This window comes from Chiloscyllium plagiosum, unplaced genomic scaffold, assembly GCF_037043375.1.
Source record: "Chiloscyllium plagiosum isolate Xiang-an unplaced genomic scaffold, Cpla_swu_hap1 HiC_scaffold_30, whole genome shotgun sequence".
NCBI classification, from domain to species: Eukaryota; Metazoa; Chordata; class Chondrichthyes; order Orectolobiformes; family Hemiscylliidae; genus Chiloscyllium; species Chiloscyllium plagiosum.
In genome coordinates this window covers 52,304,937-52,321,154 of record NW_028270168.1, presented here as the reverse complement: position 1 = coordinate 52,321,154, position 16,218 = coordinate 52,304,937, and the positions used below count along the sequence as shown (strand labels likewise).

General features: G+C 42.3%; 1 protein-coding gene and 1 long non-coding RNA gene across 2 annotated transcripts in view; one reads left to right on the top strand and one right to left on the bottom strand.

Moving 5' to 3' along the window:
• Positions 1-2,307: 2,307 nt before the first annotated feature.
• On the bottom strand, positions 2,308-11,756 carry LOC148142195 (uncharacterized). Its single transcript, XR_015752178.1, has 3 exons — positions 11,637-11,756; positions 3,523-3,611; positions 2,308-2,430 (listed from the first exon to the last, which is right to left on the bottom strand). It is a non-coding gene; the product is annotated as an uncharacterized LOC148142195 (long non-coding RNA).
• Positions 11,721-16,218, top strand: part of col9a2 (procollagen, type IX, alpha 2) — a 196,595-nt gene continuing 192,097 nt past the window's right edge. Inside the window, exons 1-4 of the mRNA XM_087976944.1 lie at positions 11,721-11,951; positions 12,639-12,710; positions 13,419-13,454; positions 13,573-13,635. Coding sequence (XP_087833070.1) covers positions 11,865-11,951; positions 12,639-12,710; positions 13,419-13,454; positions 13,573-13,635 — 258 coding nt within the window. The 5' untranslated portion in view covers positions 11,721-11,864. The remainder of the gene's footprint in view (positions 11,952-12,638; positions 12,711-13,418; positions 13,455-13,572; positions 13,636-16,218) is intronic.

Genomic DNA, 16,218 nt, shown 5'->3' with positions numbered 1-16,218 from the left:
TTAAACATTGCAGATCTGCTAAAATCTATCATGTTCAATGTCCAAATGAATGGTGTTGTGAACTTGCTCTGTTGACACAGGATTCACAAGACAATGGGTGAAAGTGCTAATCTATATTGTTGGTACTTTAAATAATTGAAACAAATTTTTTTTGTTGGTTGAATTGACGAAACCTAAACTCTCAAACCAGGCACAGGTCAGAGGATTGAGTGACTCAGTAATTATACATCTCCTCTTTCAAACATCCAAGCAATTCTCAGTTTCAAGGTTCAGCATACATATTCAAATCTGTTGTTTGTTCCTGAAACCAGTTATTTCAGCTGCACAACTTACTCGCAAGATTCCACTTTCAATAGTCAGGAATGCTTTGTACTGAACAAATGATTCATTGTTGATGAGTGCCGAGGCCACCTGCCTTAGAAACCACCCATGCTGCTGTGACTCACTCAAAAAGAAGAAATATTACCACTCCTCCTTAATAATATATCAATTTAGGTGATTGGCCAAATGAGTTACTAAAATCACATAATGTCACTGTCTTCAAATAAGAAAACTTTTCCACATAACACATGTTTCTCCATCTTCATCGCAATCAATCTTCATCTTGTAATGAGCAGTCTTCCCACTGGTGTGGATGTTGTCTATAGAATGGACGAAAAACTTTTCAACCTCAACCAACTGAAATCCAAGAGGCAAATGACACCTGCTTCATTCGTGAAATTTCAATATGTGGATGACAATGCATCTCTGCTCTCTCAGAACAGAACCTTAAAACTTGCTTAACACCTTTGTAGAAGCAGCCTCATCCTCAAAAAAAACCTCAAATCCTTTAACAACCTGAAACAGGTCAAGTTCCAGTCCATCCCTCCATTAAGATCAATTGACAATCCTCCCAAACCTGGAATACTTCTCCTACCTGGATATTAGCTCTCTATTTAAGGCTGACACTGATGCAAAGATTCAGCAGTGCATCTGATCTGCAAGTGCCACTTTTTGATAACTAAAGATGAGCGTCTTCGATGACCATGCTGATACTAAGATTCTTGTATATAAAAGTGTTCTCCTTCTGACTCAATATGATTTTGAAACTTAGACTATGTATAGATGCCACCTTAAGGCTCCTCAGAAGTATTATCAATGCTGTTTAACAAGAATTTTGGCTCCCCAGGACTTTCTGTTCTTTGATTTGCTTTCATCAGTTATTTTTCACTTCTTCACAGGAGGCACAGGACTTTAACTACATTAACTAGGCCTACTGGATCTCATAGAAACCCATACATCTCAAATGGGGCTGGATAGATGCAGGAAGGATCTTCCTGACTTCAGGCAATCCAGGACTAGGGCTCATAGTCTAAGTGAAGATCTCGACCCCCGGGAGGGGTCTTTCGGTTCCGCAATCGGTCAGATAATCAAAGGAATGCAGTCTGCTTCAGCAAGATTTCACAGTTTATTATGAAGCCAAGCACAAGTTTGTCCAGCAACTCGGCAATTAAAAGCATCTGTGGATGGAGAAACTGCACAACTCCACTTAGAACAAAGGCAATTTTTGTAGTACAGCCTTAATTGCAGAGTAATTCCAATAAAATGACATAATGGACAACAGGTTAAACCAATGATATTTTCTGGAAAACAAAGTTGTTTACCACCCATTATCTCTTTGCATTTACATTTCAAGGTTAGCTGGGATGGTTAGTAATGTCCCATCTAGCTTAGTTAATTCCATACTGTGAAGGCTCCGTTGTCTGCTTTATCTTTTGATTCAGTTAGCTCAGCAAGGCAGGAATGCAGCTTTTAGCGGGGTGAGAAGCCATTTTAAATACAGTATTAATTTGTAGCTTGAAGCAATTTTGTTATGTTACTTTGTATTAATAAGCCATTTTGGCATAAAAATGGTTACTCCTGACAATGGTAATTCCAGATTTTAGATCCTCATAAGGACCATTTAGGACCATGAAGGAAGTTTCTTCATGCAGAGAGTGGTGAGCCTGTGGAATTTGCAATCACAGAAAGCAATCAAAGCAAAAACATTGTATGTATTCAAGAAGGAATTCCATAAAGCACGTGAGCTAAAGGAAACAAAAGATTGGGGGGGGGGTTTCTAAATGGACTGCTTTGCTGGACTCTGCACCACAGCACAAGCAAAGCAGTGTTTTCAGCCACTCCACCCAAATAATTTCACTAAATGTAAATGCTGAAATAGCCATAGAATCTTTATCAATCACTTTTTTGTCTAATGTAAATGACAAAAAATGGAAAAAAGTCGAATAAGTCCCAACACGTGGGGCTGGAGGCATTGAGTTCGTCCGTTGCCGCAGACCTCCATACCAGTCTGGTGGACCTGATTACACACCAGGCGCTTATCGTGGAGCTCCACGAAACGTTCAAAGGCAGGGTCGAAGAAAAGTTGAACAGTAATCTGGACCCCGCTATCTGCCATAATTCAAAAACATAATCAGTAGCTTGAAGACCTCAAGAAGAGAGCGGATGATGTCGAGCGCGGAATCACAATGGTTGAGACCACAATCAATTCATTGTATCATCAGATCCAAGCCCTTGAAAAGCAGGTCTGTAACTTAACCGTTGAAGTTGACAATCTTGAATTGGGGCAGGAAGAAAAATGTTTGTATCATTGGTCTACCGAAGGGGATGAAAGGTGGTCAGCCAGTAAAACTTTTTGAGAGACCTTGGAGTGCAGGTTCATGTCTCCATGAAAGTGGAATCGCAGGTAGATAGGATAGTGAAGGTGTTAGGTATACTTTCCTTTATAGGTCAGAGCATTGAGTACAGGAGTTGGGAGGTCATGTTGCAGTTGTACAGGACATTAGTTAGGCCACTTTTGCTCTCGTCCTGTCCTCGTGTGTTTTCACAGCCACGGGGACAAAGAGTCATGGAAGTCTCATGAACCCAGGAAAAAGATCCCAAGGCATGCAATTCTGGTCTCCTTCTTCTCGGAAAGATGTTGTGAAACTTGAAAGAGTTCAGGAAAGATTTACAAGGATGTTGCCAGAGTTGAGCTATCGGGAGAGGTTGAACAGGCTGGGGCTGTTTTCCCTGGAGCTTCAGAGGCTGAGGGATGACCTTATAGAGGTTTATAAAATCATAGGGGCATGGATAGGATAAATAGACAAAGTCTCTTCCTTGGGATGGGGAGTCCAGAACTAGAGGGCATAGGTTTAGGGTGAGAGGGTAAAGATTTAAAAGGGATCTAAGGGGCAACCTTTTCATGCAGCGGGTGGTGTGTGTATGGAATGAGCTGTCATTGGAAGCGGTGCAGGCTGGTACAATTGCAACATTAAAAAGGCATTTGGATGGGTATATGAATAGGAAGGGTTTAGAGGGATATAGGCTGGGGGCTGGCAGTTGGGAATAGATTGGGTTGGGACATCTGGTTGGCATGGACAAGTTGGACCGAAGGGTCTGTTTCCATGATGTACATCTCTATGACTCTATGACAAGCTGCCGCGATTCCTCAAATTAGAAGTCAAAACAAAGCAGGTGAAAATTGAAATTGAAAGCACTCACCAGATTATGGCTCGAAAGTCAGATCTAGTCCAGTGCTCTCGTGCAGATTCACAGCTACGGGGACAAAGAGTCATGGAAGCATCTTGAACCTAGGAAAAAGATCCAAACGCTTTTGTTCATGAGGCCTCCATGATCATGTTTTTTCAGGACCTCTCAGCGGCGATGGTCCGAAAAAGAAAATCTTATTATGATATTAAGAGAAGATGAAGGGAACTTGTGAACCAATACCCTTTAAGGTACCCAGCGGTGCTTTGGTTTACTTTCAATGGATCAATACATTCAGTTGACTACAGAGAAAGCAAAAAATTTTGTGGACACGTTAAATTAGACTTGACGTTTTAATGTATACAGACATTAATTTTTTAAAACAAAATGTCTTCTTTGTTTTTTTTTCTATTCTCTGGTACCAACTAGCATTAAATTATACTTGGGGGTGGGCAGAGTACTCACTTTTAACTCATTTTAACTCTACCATCTTCTTTCTTTCTTGCTTGTGTCCATGCAAAACTCCATGTAGATGGAGTTAGGAAGGTGTTTATGATGGCTAGATGCCTATCTAAGGGCAGTTCAAGCCTGGTTTTTGTATTCAACTGCTCTGGTTGTCATATTGGCAGCGGGGCAGAAGACATGTTTTTGGGATGTTTAGGTACCCTCTTTGGGTGTGGGGGAGGGGGTAAGTTTTCCTATTCAGTTACATTGGCACTTTTGTTTTTTTTTGGTTCCTGTTGTATATAATTTTTGTAAGTTTTGAAGATTTGAAAAAAGTTTCGTAAAAGTTGTGTTAGTCTTTGTAATCTTTATGTTCTGTGGATTTACTTTAATTGAGGTCAGTGATTTATGATTTGGGTTCTTCGTCTCTGGAGTCCAAATGTTACTAGAGAGTGTTATGGCTAATGATATGCTTAAATGGTATACCTGGAACATCAAGGAGAGCCACTCGCCAGTCAAGAGGAAAAAGGGAGAGGGTAGATATTACCCTACTGCAGGAGGCGCACCTGGATAAGGAGCATTTGAAATTACAACCGAGTGGGTTTGATCGGGTTTATTTCTTATCTTTCAACACTAAGAGTAGGGGAGAGGCCGTACTTGTGAGGAAGAATCTCCCATTTAAGTTACTGGATAATATTAAAGACATGTACAGAAGGTTCATAATTCTCAAAGCCTTGATATATGGAGAAGAATACAGTATTTTAAATGTTGCTGTCCCCTTGCCCATCCCCTTAAATTCTTGATAGATGTATTTTCTAAACTCATTAATCTTACATCCTGATACGTTATCATGGTGTGTTTGTGTGTGGCGGGGGCGGGGGGGGGGGGGGGGGGGTGGTGGGGATAAATTTTAACTGTCTTATTGACTCCATGGAGCAGGAAAATCGACATTTCAGGCAAAAGCCCTTCATCAGGAATGAGGGCTCATTCCTGATGAAGGGCTTTTGCCCGAAATGTCGATTTTCCTGCTCCTCGAATGCTACCTGACCTGCTGTGCTTTTCCAGCACCACTCTAATCTTGACTCTGATCTCCAGCATCTGTAGTCCTTACTTTCTCTTTATGGACTCCATGGCAGACAGAATGCCTAAAGGCCCCCCAATACCCTCTTCACAATCTAAACAATTCATAGATTTGTGTGTATAACTAAAGCTGGTGGATGTTTGGAGGTGTCTTCAGCCCAAAGGCAGAGATTTTATGTTGTTCTCCAACCTGCATAGGTGCCACACCATTCTAACCCCTGCAGCACTCCTGGATTCGGTGGCATTCTGTACAATTGAGAATATTACCATCTCTGATCAGGCAGCCCAGTATACTTATTGGTTAAGATTACTGGTAATGTAACAGGTTCGGGACACTGGCAAATGGATCCCTTCATTCTTAAGGATAGTAAGTTCATTGAGTATTTTTCTAATGAATGCAGAGCTTTCCTAGCCATTAACTTAGCCATTCTCTGGGAAACTGATAAAGCTTATGCCAGGGGATAATTATTTCTTACTGTGCCGGTAAGAAGCAATAGGAGGAAGAGCAGTGGCAGACCTTTTGAAGGTAGCCAAGAAGACATACTTTCATAGACCCTCTGAGGCTAAGCTACAGAGGGTCACACTGTTTTGGTCTACACTGAACTCCATGCTCTCACAGACAGCCAAAAAGGAACTTGCTTTTGCAAGATAAAGGTTGTTTGAGCATGGCGATAAACTGGGCAAGTACCTAGCGTATCTTGCCAGGAGATAAAGTGCCCCCCAAGCCATTGCCTTGATCGGGGAAGGATTGGGAACCCTTACCTGCGACTCTTAAAAGATTAACATAGCATTTCAGAGATTTTACTCGGAATTATACCAATCTGAATGTGTTGAGGATGGACGGAGAGGATGGAAATTGTTTTTACAAACCTGGATCTTTCAGGTGTAACCCCCGAGCAAGAGTCTTTCATTAACACCCTGCTATCAGTGCAGGAGGTACAGGAGACTGCAAAGCAGCATCAGAGTGGAAAGGTGCCCAGTACTGACGGACTTACGAATGAATTTTATAAAGAATTTATAAGACATGGCAGCCCTTTTTTGGATTACCTGGACACAGACTCATCTACCATGCTAATAACAGCTATTATATAGCTATGACAGTTGTGTTTAATGAATCCAACACCCTGAGAGGAAGAATTACAAACATATGAATATGTGCAAGTTAACGCTTTAGATGATCAAGAGATATTGTTTTGTCATGCTAAGCCAATTATTTATTTATTTGTTTATCCATTTATGTATCTGAGTGTTGTTCTGTCCTTTTTATATTGTTTTGATTTGTATTTTTTCTGGTTGAATTAATTTTAAAAATCCCTCTTTCAATAAAAAATATCTTTAACAAAAAAAGGTATGGGGGAAAAGCAGGAACAGACTATTGAGTTGAACGATCAGTCATGATCATATTGAATGGCTGTTGTCGTCAGACTGATGTTCTTTAGCATCCAAGTCTGGTCAGAATGCTGAAAATGATCAGCTACCGGCTGCTGGTCAAAGCTCACTTTGCATTCCCATCCATCCCAAAATTATCATGTTATCTGCAAACTGCTTCCCCACTCAACAAAGCAACAATGTAAACATCACTTTGAGTTTTAGTAACTCTTTTTAGAGTTTAAACATTTAAACAAACATTTGATTTGTAAAAAGCACAGAATGGATGGTTCACTTGGAAAATATCTCTGATTTATCATTTTAAAAGTCACAGCACACGTGCAACTGCTGCAGGAAAGGCACTAGGCAACACACTAGCACACACTCCTATGTCTACCTCTCCTTGTGTCGGTGCCTCTGTAACTCATTTTCAGTTCCGACGAGCTCAGTTAGTTGAGAACTAATCAGCTTCACTTGTAAACACTGCTCGGCTCTTGATCACCTGCTGTGGTTCTGTTCGCCGAGCTGGAAGTTTTTGTTGCAAACGTTTCGTCCCCTGTCTAGGTGACATCCTCAGTGCTTGGGAGCCTCCTGTGAAGCGCTTCTGTGGTGTTTCCTCCGGCATTTATAGTGGCCTGTCCCTGCCGCTTCCGGTTGTCAGTTTCAGCTGTCCGCTGTAGTGGCTGGTCCACCTAGGAACCCTCCAACCACAAGGGATGAACTCAGATTTTTCCAGTTTCCTTATTTCCCCTCCCCCCATCTTGTCTCAGTCAAATCCCTCGAACTCAGCACCGCCTTCCTAACCTGCAATCTTCTTCCTGACCTCTCCGCCCCCACCCCATTCCGGTCTATCACCCTCACCTTAACCTCCTTCCACCTATCGCATTTCCAACGCCCTTCCCCCAAGTCCCTCCTCCCTACCTTTTATCTTAGCCTGCTGGACACACTTTCCTCATTCCTGAAGAAGGGCTTATGCCCGAAACGTCGATTCTCCTGTTCCTTGGATGCTGCCTGACCTGCTGCGCTTTTCCAGATATACTGAGCTGACGAGTTAACATTACTTGAGTTAACAGCTTGGGAGTCCTTGGGCTTTTTGAAATAGCCTGAATGAGTGTGGCCAGCTCTCACATTAGGATTTCTGCATTTTGGGTTTTCAGTGACATCAGAAGCTATTGAGGTCTGAACAGAGTTGGAGCTTCAGTGAACGTCTCCTGGCTGCTACTCTGAATTTTCTCTTGATGTTTTCTTTCTCCTGGATGGGAGAACTACTTGTGAGAATGTGTGTCTGAATATTCCTTTTTTTGCCAAGAGGTATGTTTATGGGATGTGGAGGAGCTGGTGTTGAACTGGGGTGGACAAAGTTAAAAATCACATAACACCAAGGCTATAGTCCAACAGATTCATTTGGAAGCACCAGCTTTTGGAACGCTGCTCCTTCAGGTGGTTGTGGAGAATAAGATCATAAGACACAGGATTTATAGCAAAAGATTACAGTGTCATGCAACTGAAATGACATATTGAACAAACCTGGATTGTTGTTAAGTCTTTCATCTTTTTGAATGGGTTGCAGGTTTCGGTTCATTAATATGTAAATCACCTTCCCAAAATAACCTAAGGTTTTATAACAAAAGGTGACATCTCAGCAATGCATTAAAGGTGTGAGGTTAGAGTCTGTGTGTATCCCAATCTTAAGTCAGACTCATTCTATTTCCAAAGTAAAACTTACAAACTATTAGGCAGTATGGTGGCTTAGTGGTTAGCACTGCAGCCTCACAGCTCCAGGGACCCAGGTTCGATTGCTGCCTTGGACGACTGTCTGTGTGGAGTTTGCACATTCTCCCTGTGTCTGTGTGGATTTGCTCCAGTTTTGTCCCACAGTCCAAAGATGTGCAGGTCAGCTGAATTGGCCATGCTAAATTGCCCATCGTGTTAGGTGCATTAGTCAGAGGGAAATGGGTTCTGGTGGGTTACTCTTCAGAGGGTCAGTGAGGACTTGTTGGGCCAAAGGACCTGTTTCCACACTGTAGGGCATCTAATCTAAACATGTATTGACTGCCTGCAGATTGTGTCTTGTTTGAGCAAAATAGAGTGTATCTGCAAATACAATTCAGCAAATACAAATTCACCCCATAGATGTATATGTGTGTGTGCATGCATGAGAGAGAGAGAGTGCGTGTGAGTGCACCTGAGATAGTGTGTGAAAGCTTGGTAAAGTGTATGTGTGAGTGTGATGGAGTATAAGCCTGTGAGAGAGTGAGAGTGTGGGGCTGTATGTATGTGTGTATGACAGAGAGCATGTATATGAGAGAAGGTCTGCGTGAGTATGTAAGATTGTGTGTGTGAGAGAGAGTGTATAGTGTAGTGGGGTCACCTGTAGTGTGACATGAACCCATGAGGCCATCCTCATGGGTATCGAACTTGGCTATCAGCTACTTTGCATTATTGCCTATCCTGAAGTCCGCCTTGGAGGATGGTCACCCGAAAATCTGAGGCTGAATGTCCCAACCGCTGAAGTGTTCCCCGACTGGGAGGGAACACCCCTGTCTGGTGATTGTTGTGCCATGGTGAGGAGTCACTGAAACAATTATACAGTGTTATCAACGAGTTTCATCCCATCATCCCACCATCAAACTTACCATGGACTACTGTTTAGTATCTGTCTCATTCTTGGACTATGCATCTCCATTAAGGATGGGAATCTCAGTACCTCACTCTACCGCAAACCCCCAGATAACCTCACAATGCTACACTTCTCTAGCTTCCATCCTAAACATATTAAAATAGCCATCCCCTAAGAACAAGCCCTATGCATACATAGGATCTGTCCAGGTGAGGAGGAATGTGACAGATACCTGAAGATGTTCAAGGATACCCTCATAAGAACAGGGTACAACACTCAACTCATCAATTGCAAGTTCCGACATGCCGCAGTGAAAAACCGTAATGGCCTCCTCAGGAGACAGACATGGATTGCAACCGATAGGGTACCCTTCATTGTCCAGTACTGCCTGGAGCCGAAAAACTATGACATGTTCTTCATGCAGCACATTATTGATGAGGATGAGCATCTCGCTAAGACCTTCCCTACACTTCCACCTTTCACCTTTAAACAACCACCAAACCTTAAACAGATGATTGTTTGCAGCAAACTTCCCAGCCTTCAGGACAACATCGACCACAGCACCGTACAACCCTGTCATATCAACCACTGCACAGACATGCCAGAGTGTCAACACGGATACCACCATTACCCGTGGGGACAGCACCCACCATGTATGTGGCAGGTACTCGTGACTTGGCCAAAGTTGTCTATCTCACATGCTGCAGGCAAGGATGCCCCGAAGCATGGTACATTGGCGAGACCAAGCAGACACTTCAGCAGTTGGGGGGATTCGGCCTCGAATCTTTGGGTGACCATCCTCCAAGCGGATTTAGGGATAGACAACAATGCAGAGTCACCGAGCAGAGGCTGATAGCCAAGTTCTGTACCCGTGAGGATAGCCTCAACCGAGACCTTGAGTTCATTTCACACTACAGGTGACCCCACTATACTACAAACTCTCTTTCACACACACACACACTTAGATATTCACGTACTAACTCAGACCCTCTCTCATACACACGCTCTCTCTCATACTCACACACATCAACCCCCCACACTTGCATCCACGCACACACCATCTCACTTGCTTATACTCCATCACACGCAAACACACACTCTCTCACATGCACTCACTCTCTCTCTCTCTCTCATGCATGTGCACACACATATAAGTCCAAGGGGTGAATTTGTATTTGCAGATACATTCTATTTTGCTCAAAAAAATGCACAACCTGCAGGCAGTTAAAGCAGGCAGTTAATACATGTAATATTTTGTAAATTTCACTTTGGAAATAGAACCAGTCTGACTCAAGATTGGGAGACAGACAGACTCTAACCTCACACCTTTAATGCATTGTCTGAGCTGAGAAGTCACCTTTTGTTATAAAATCTTAAATTATCCCAAGAAGGTGACTTAAAAGAAGTTCTGGGATTTACATATTAATGAACCGAAACCTGCAACCCATTCGAAAAGATGAAAGACTTAACAATAATCCAGGTTTGTTCAATATATCATTTCAGTTGCATAACATTGTAATTTTTTTGTTATAAATCCTGTGACTTATAGTCTTATTCTCCACAACCACCTAATGAAGAAGCAGCGCTACAAAAGCTGGTGGCACAGTGGTCAGCACTGCTGCCTCACAGCGCCAGAGACCTGGCTTCAATTCCTGCCTCGGGTAACTGCCCATATGGAGTTTGCACATTCTCCCTGTGTCTGCGTGGGTTTCCTCCCACAGTCCAAAGATGTGCAGTTTAGGTGAATTGGCCATGCTAAATTACCTGTAGTGTTAGGTGAAGGGGTAAATGTAGGGGAATGGGTCTGGGTGGGTTGCTCTTCAGAGGGTCGATTTGGACTGAAGGGCCTGTTTCCACACTGTAAGTAATCTAAAAAAAAATCTGGTGTTGTGTAATTTTTAACTTAATGGGATTTGCTACATTGGAACAGTTAATTAGTAATGGTAAATGTATCTATTATTCTGTTAAGATTTCCATCACGTTGTTATTCTAAATTCCTCTTTCTTTGATTGTATTTCAACTACAGTGTTTAAATACATTGTTTTGCTTAACTTTAAGTAGTTTGACCAGTTGCATTTCTTCAGGAGCAGACACTTTATACATGTCTTTAAAATAAGAAAAGATTAGGGTCTAAAATATTTTTATTTTAGACTGGTCTGGTCTGTTCTCCTCCATAACATACACACTGCGGTAAACATTGGAAGGATAAACCCACCTTTCCAAGCAATATCTTGCATTTGGACATTTTTCTAATGATAAGCCAAATGATGTGCTGTTTGGTCTGACACAATAGTTTGACGCCATCTGAATTTTGAAGTTTTGGGGGTTGCATTGTGAGCTGAATGTTGTGGCTGGGTTGTTTTTTTCCCAGGAAGCTAAAGCTGCATCTGCTTGTATCTAAGGTTTTGTTCACAATGTGATCCAAGCGAGACCAAATTAATTTTCACTCAAGTGCTAATTACCTTGGAATAAGATAATCATTCTGATGAGCAATAACTTTTTTTTCATAATTCGTTCCACCTACATTTCTACCGTTGATAAACAAATTAATACATTCACTTTCTCTCTTGCGTTCCCCACAAGGTCTGACTTCATACATATTCATAACTTGCCTCACCTTATTTCTCCCTCCGGACTGTATTGGGAATGGGTGAAGTTCGACCAGTTCCTGACCTGCTTCATATTCAACAGCTGTCCCCGCCCCTCCGCATGGGCCACTCATCCACTCAGCTCTGTGGAGAACTCTGGGCTGCTCTCGTCTTTCTCTAAGGTCCCAACTGATCGCCTGACCCGGCGAGAAACGCGTGGATTGTATTTTTGCTTTCTCCAGGCGGAGTAACTCAGCATGGCTAGCCTGACTAGTATCTGGCTGCGCCCTGGAGTCCTGCGGCTTGTAGTCTTGCTGCAAATCATCAGCTTGTGCTTGACCCAGGTACGTTCAAGGGTGAGATCGACCAAGGGATCGGTGGTATGATACAGAGGTTGAAAACACTTAAAAAGTGCGGGACAGAGTGCGCTGCAAATTTGTCCCGAATTAACAGGATGTTAATTATAACCCACAATGTGCAGCTCTCCACACTCCCCAACTGTCAACAGCTCCTTCTGAATCCAGGAATGTTGAAATCCAAGAGGAAGTAATTTATCTTGAGTGAACTTAACATCTATCTCGCTCCCCAATTCTGAATTTCTTTGAATGGAGTGTGGTGTTTTGGGTGCCCGAGCTGTGAGGCAGTGAAATTCTTAGCCTTGAGCACGGGACTGGCTGCAGAGATAGCTGGGCAAAAGGAAAAAAAGACACAATTCCAGTTCTCAGTCACTACCCAGAACAAGACAGAAGACTGGACTCGAAAGGTTAACTCTATTTCTCTACACAGGTGCTGCAGACCTCCTAAGTTTATCTAGCAATTTCTGTTTCTACTGGTCTTGACAGGGGCTTCCAATAAGTCTATGATTTCTTATTTTGTTTAACTCTACTTGTACTTGTTCATCATTTTCTCTAAAAAAAACTTGAATAGTATTTCGAAAACTTGACATTTTTCTTTTCTCCACTCCTGCGTCATTTTCTGATGTCTACATTTTACTCCAAGGTTTAAATCTTTCTCCGTCTCTTGCTTGCCAGGGTCCGTTCGATGAGCAACGTGTAGTTGGATCCCCGGGCCCAGCCGGGGTTCCTGGATCAGACGGCATCGATGTGAGTATGCATGGGTTTTCAGGAGAGCTGTAAACAAAGAGCTGCATTGTCCCGGGTACCAGCCCGCACAGTCTGGCGGCAGGGGGGGAGTCCCGAGGCCAGCTCCCAGTTTTCCCTGACTGCTGTGGGATTTCAGGGCAAACCGAGTACAGTGCGTTAATTCATTCCCAATAAAACCTAACATCGATCTCACTCAATAACGTTCAATTTTGGATGTTTTGTTTCTTTAATAGAATGGCTATTTGAGCAGAAACTTAAGCGCTTAAACGTTGTCGGTGTTCCTGAGAGAGACTGGGGACTGTTTGTGAAAGTTTAAGGCGAGGGCTGTATGAGAAAACATTCAATTCAAAGAGGGTTTTAATTCCCTCCACATACTGCTAGCTAATTTTGTGAAAACAGAATAGTTCAGTTTAACGTCACAGTTTTTTAATGCCTATATGAAGTGTCGGACTGTCGTTATGCATTGATTCATTCACCAAAACTTGCTCCTTTAAAGTTTGGCACCTTTATAAATCTGGAACTTCATAATAATCGATTAAAAATAACTTGGGACATCAATAATTTAATTCAGTGTTAGAGGTGGCCATTTAAAGGGATGCGATAGGAGAATATGCAACAAAGAGAAGCTGGTGTATTATAACTGTTCCTGAAGCAATGTCTTTCGAAGATTTGCCCATGTACTTATGGGATATGTACTTCTTTTTCTAGGGGGAACGTGGACCTCCTGGGCCCCCTGGTCCAGCTGTAAGTGAATCTGCTCATTTCTGTCAAGTCTCTGTGTTCAATATCATTGGAGAAAAAATATTTTAGCACCTCAATTCAACGAAAATTAACCAGAGCCTTAATTTTCACCATTATCTAGGGAGCAAAGGGTGATCCTGGTGAACCTGGACCAGATGGACCTCAAGGTGACCCGGGATATGATGTGAGTACCTTCCAATGCAGTGGAGCTGTGATGTTTTTCACTGGGGTGTTACTGCACTGGTGAAATGTATCTCAGGGAGGGCCAGACTTTGTTAAATATTTTGTGTGTGAATGTGTCTCTGTCCCTCCTCATTCTTCCTTTGAAGATTACCAGTGTCTGGGAATGAGCTGCAGCCACAGGAGATTCTTGAGGAGGAGAAATCCCGGCTCTTGGATTATAAATTCAATCTGATTTCGAGCTTTGTTGGATACTGAGCAATTCCTACACACTCTCCATTTGTGCATTTATTCTGCAAGCATTCCCTACACTGGGCATAGAGATTTGAATTGTATTTTCTACATATTGGAATCTGCATTTTGTAGACTGCATGTACTGAGAATGAGGATCTGCATTATCTACACTCCATGTATCATCAAGAAGGACCATCAGTTTGCAATAATGTAGAATGGTCAGCAAGATTGATGCCCATACAGCGTTCTCTGGACTGGGTTGAAAGTTGTTGTGAAATAGTGCCTGCATGTCTTTCGGAGATGCCAACTCACCGGACAAGCTGGAAACAGGGCCTGTGAAAGCAGATACCTGGAATACAGAGAAACTGCAACTCTGCACAATCCAACTTTTAACTGATTTCCTAATTGGACAGGCATTCAAGAGAAATACATTTGCAGCATTACAAAATAGAGAGGAGAATGGGACTGTTTGGAATGCTGTGCAGACAATTGAATCGATGGACTAAATGGCCTCCTTCTGTAATGGCTCTCTGATGGATTTGAAGCCTCCTTGAGTGCTGGAGGGCATCCTGGGAAATGACCTCCAACTCTCCTGTTAACTGCCCATTGATCACAGACACAGCTATTTGTTTCATGCTCAGAAGAAGGTCTCACATTTATTGTGTTAGCTGAAATAGTATTCTTTCTTTTCAAATCCATAGTCTACTTTTTTTTTGATTTGGGATTCTATCTTAATACATTTCATACAACTAAGTTTTAGAGGTGAACAGTGAGATCTCCTTCAGAGTGCATGTGTTATGATCTTTGCAGTTTACCAGTCTAGTACTTTTTCAGCTTGTCCAACATTGGAAGTCAATCTAGTAATGGGAAGGCCTTGCCCAGGCAACTCATTTAGTCCCTGTGAATTTTAGTGTCATTGAGCATAAACAATGAGGTCCAATCTACTGTGTTAAACGTGAATGAATTCAATGGACAAAGTGGGCTATATGTTTACTGATTTAGGATATCTGGAGCCCTTTAAAAATGTATATATGATTTATTTACTGCATGGAATTTAAGAGGCACTTGATAAACAAGCATATTTTAGACTTATTTGAAACTAGCGCATGAAATTAAAGGACTGGCGGTAACTTGGGTATGCAATTAATTAAAGGATAGAAGGCAAGAAGCAATTGTGAATGGGTATCTTTGTGACTGGAGAGAGTTACAGTGGGACCATCAAGAGTCAGTATTAGAACCAAGGCATTTCTTCTTTTCTATGTGAAAGACTCAGCTTTGTGTATATGGGAGTATGATTTCAAAGTTTGTGGATGATGCAAACTTGCAAATGTAATCAGTGGTAAGCAGAAGAGTAGCAGATTACAGGAGGATTTAGACAGTCCAGTGTTATGATCAACTAGGCAAAAGTGAGGACTGCAGATGCTGGAGATCAGACTCTAGATTAGAGTGGTGCTGGAAAAGCACAGCAGGTCAGGCAGCATCCGAGGAGCAGGAAAATCGACGTTTCAGTGATTCCTGATGAAGGTCTTTTGCCCGAAACGTTGATTTTCCTGCTTCTCGGATGCTGCTGTGCTTTTTCAGCACCACTCTAATCTTGAGTCCAGTGTTATGGACAGACCTGGTAGTTGACCATGTGGGTACTTGGATATTGATTGAATCTGCAGTCAGACTCCTTAGTAACTGATAATGTTTGTTTATTGTTACACTGCATGCAATGATAAGGCTACAGAGTGGGAGGCTTCAAGGTGTGTACAACAATTAACTTCCTCCTGGAGCTCTAACACATGACCACGGAGGTCACAGTGATATCATTGCTTACCACAAAGGTTTATTTACATAATTATCAAAGCCAACATGGTTTGGGGTATTCTGGCATAGTGATAGTGTACCTATCTCTGAGCCAAGAGGCCTGGGTTCAAGTCCCACCTGCTCCAGAGGTGTGTAATAACACCTTTCCACAGGTTGATGTAAATATCAAACCCTATAACTACATATGACGGATGGAACTGATTGTGGACAAGTGTGAAGTGATCAGTTATGGACCATGGCAAATGCAGAGGCAATGTAATCTCAGTTTGGCTCTTTGATGAGTTTTGATAGCACAGGCTGCATATTGAGAAATCTTTGCGAAGGCAGTTAAAAAGGTACATGGGATCATTGGCTTTGTAAATAGGGGCATTAAATTCAAAAACAAGAGAGCTTTACTAAACCTCTATCAAACACCAATGAACTGTGACTGATTCCGGGCACCACAGTTAGGAAGAGTGTCAGGGCCTTGAAGGCAATACCTTGAGGTGGGCATAGAGGGTAATATCAAGAAAGAGGAGAGATCGGAAAAGTTGTGATTGTTCTT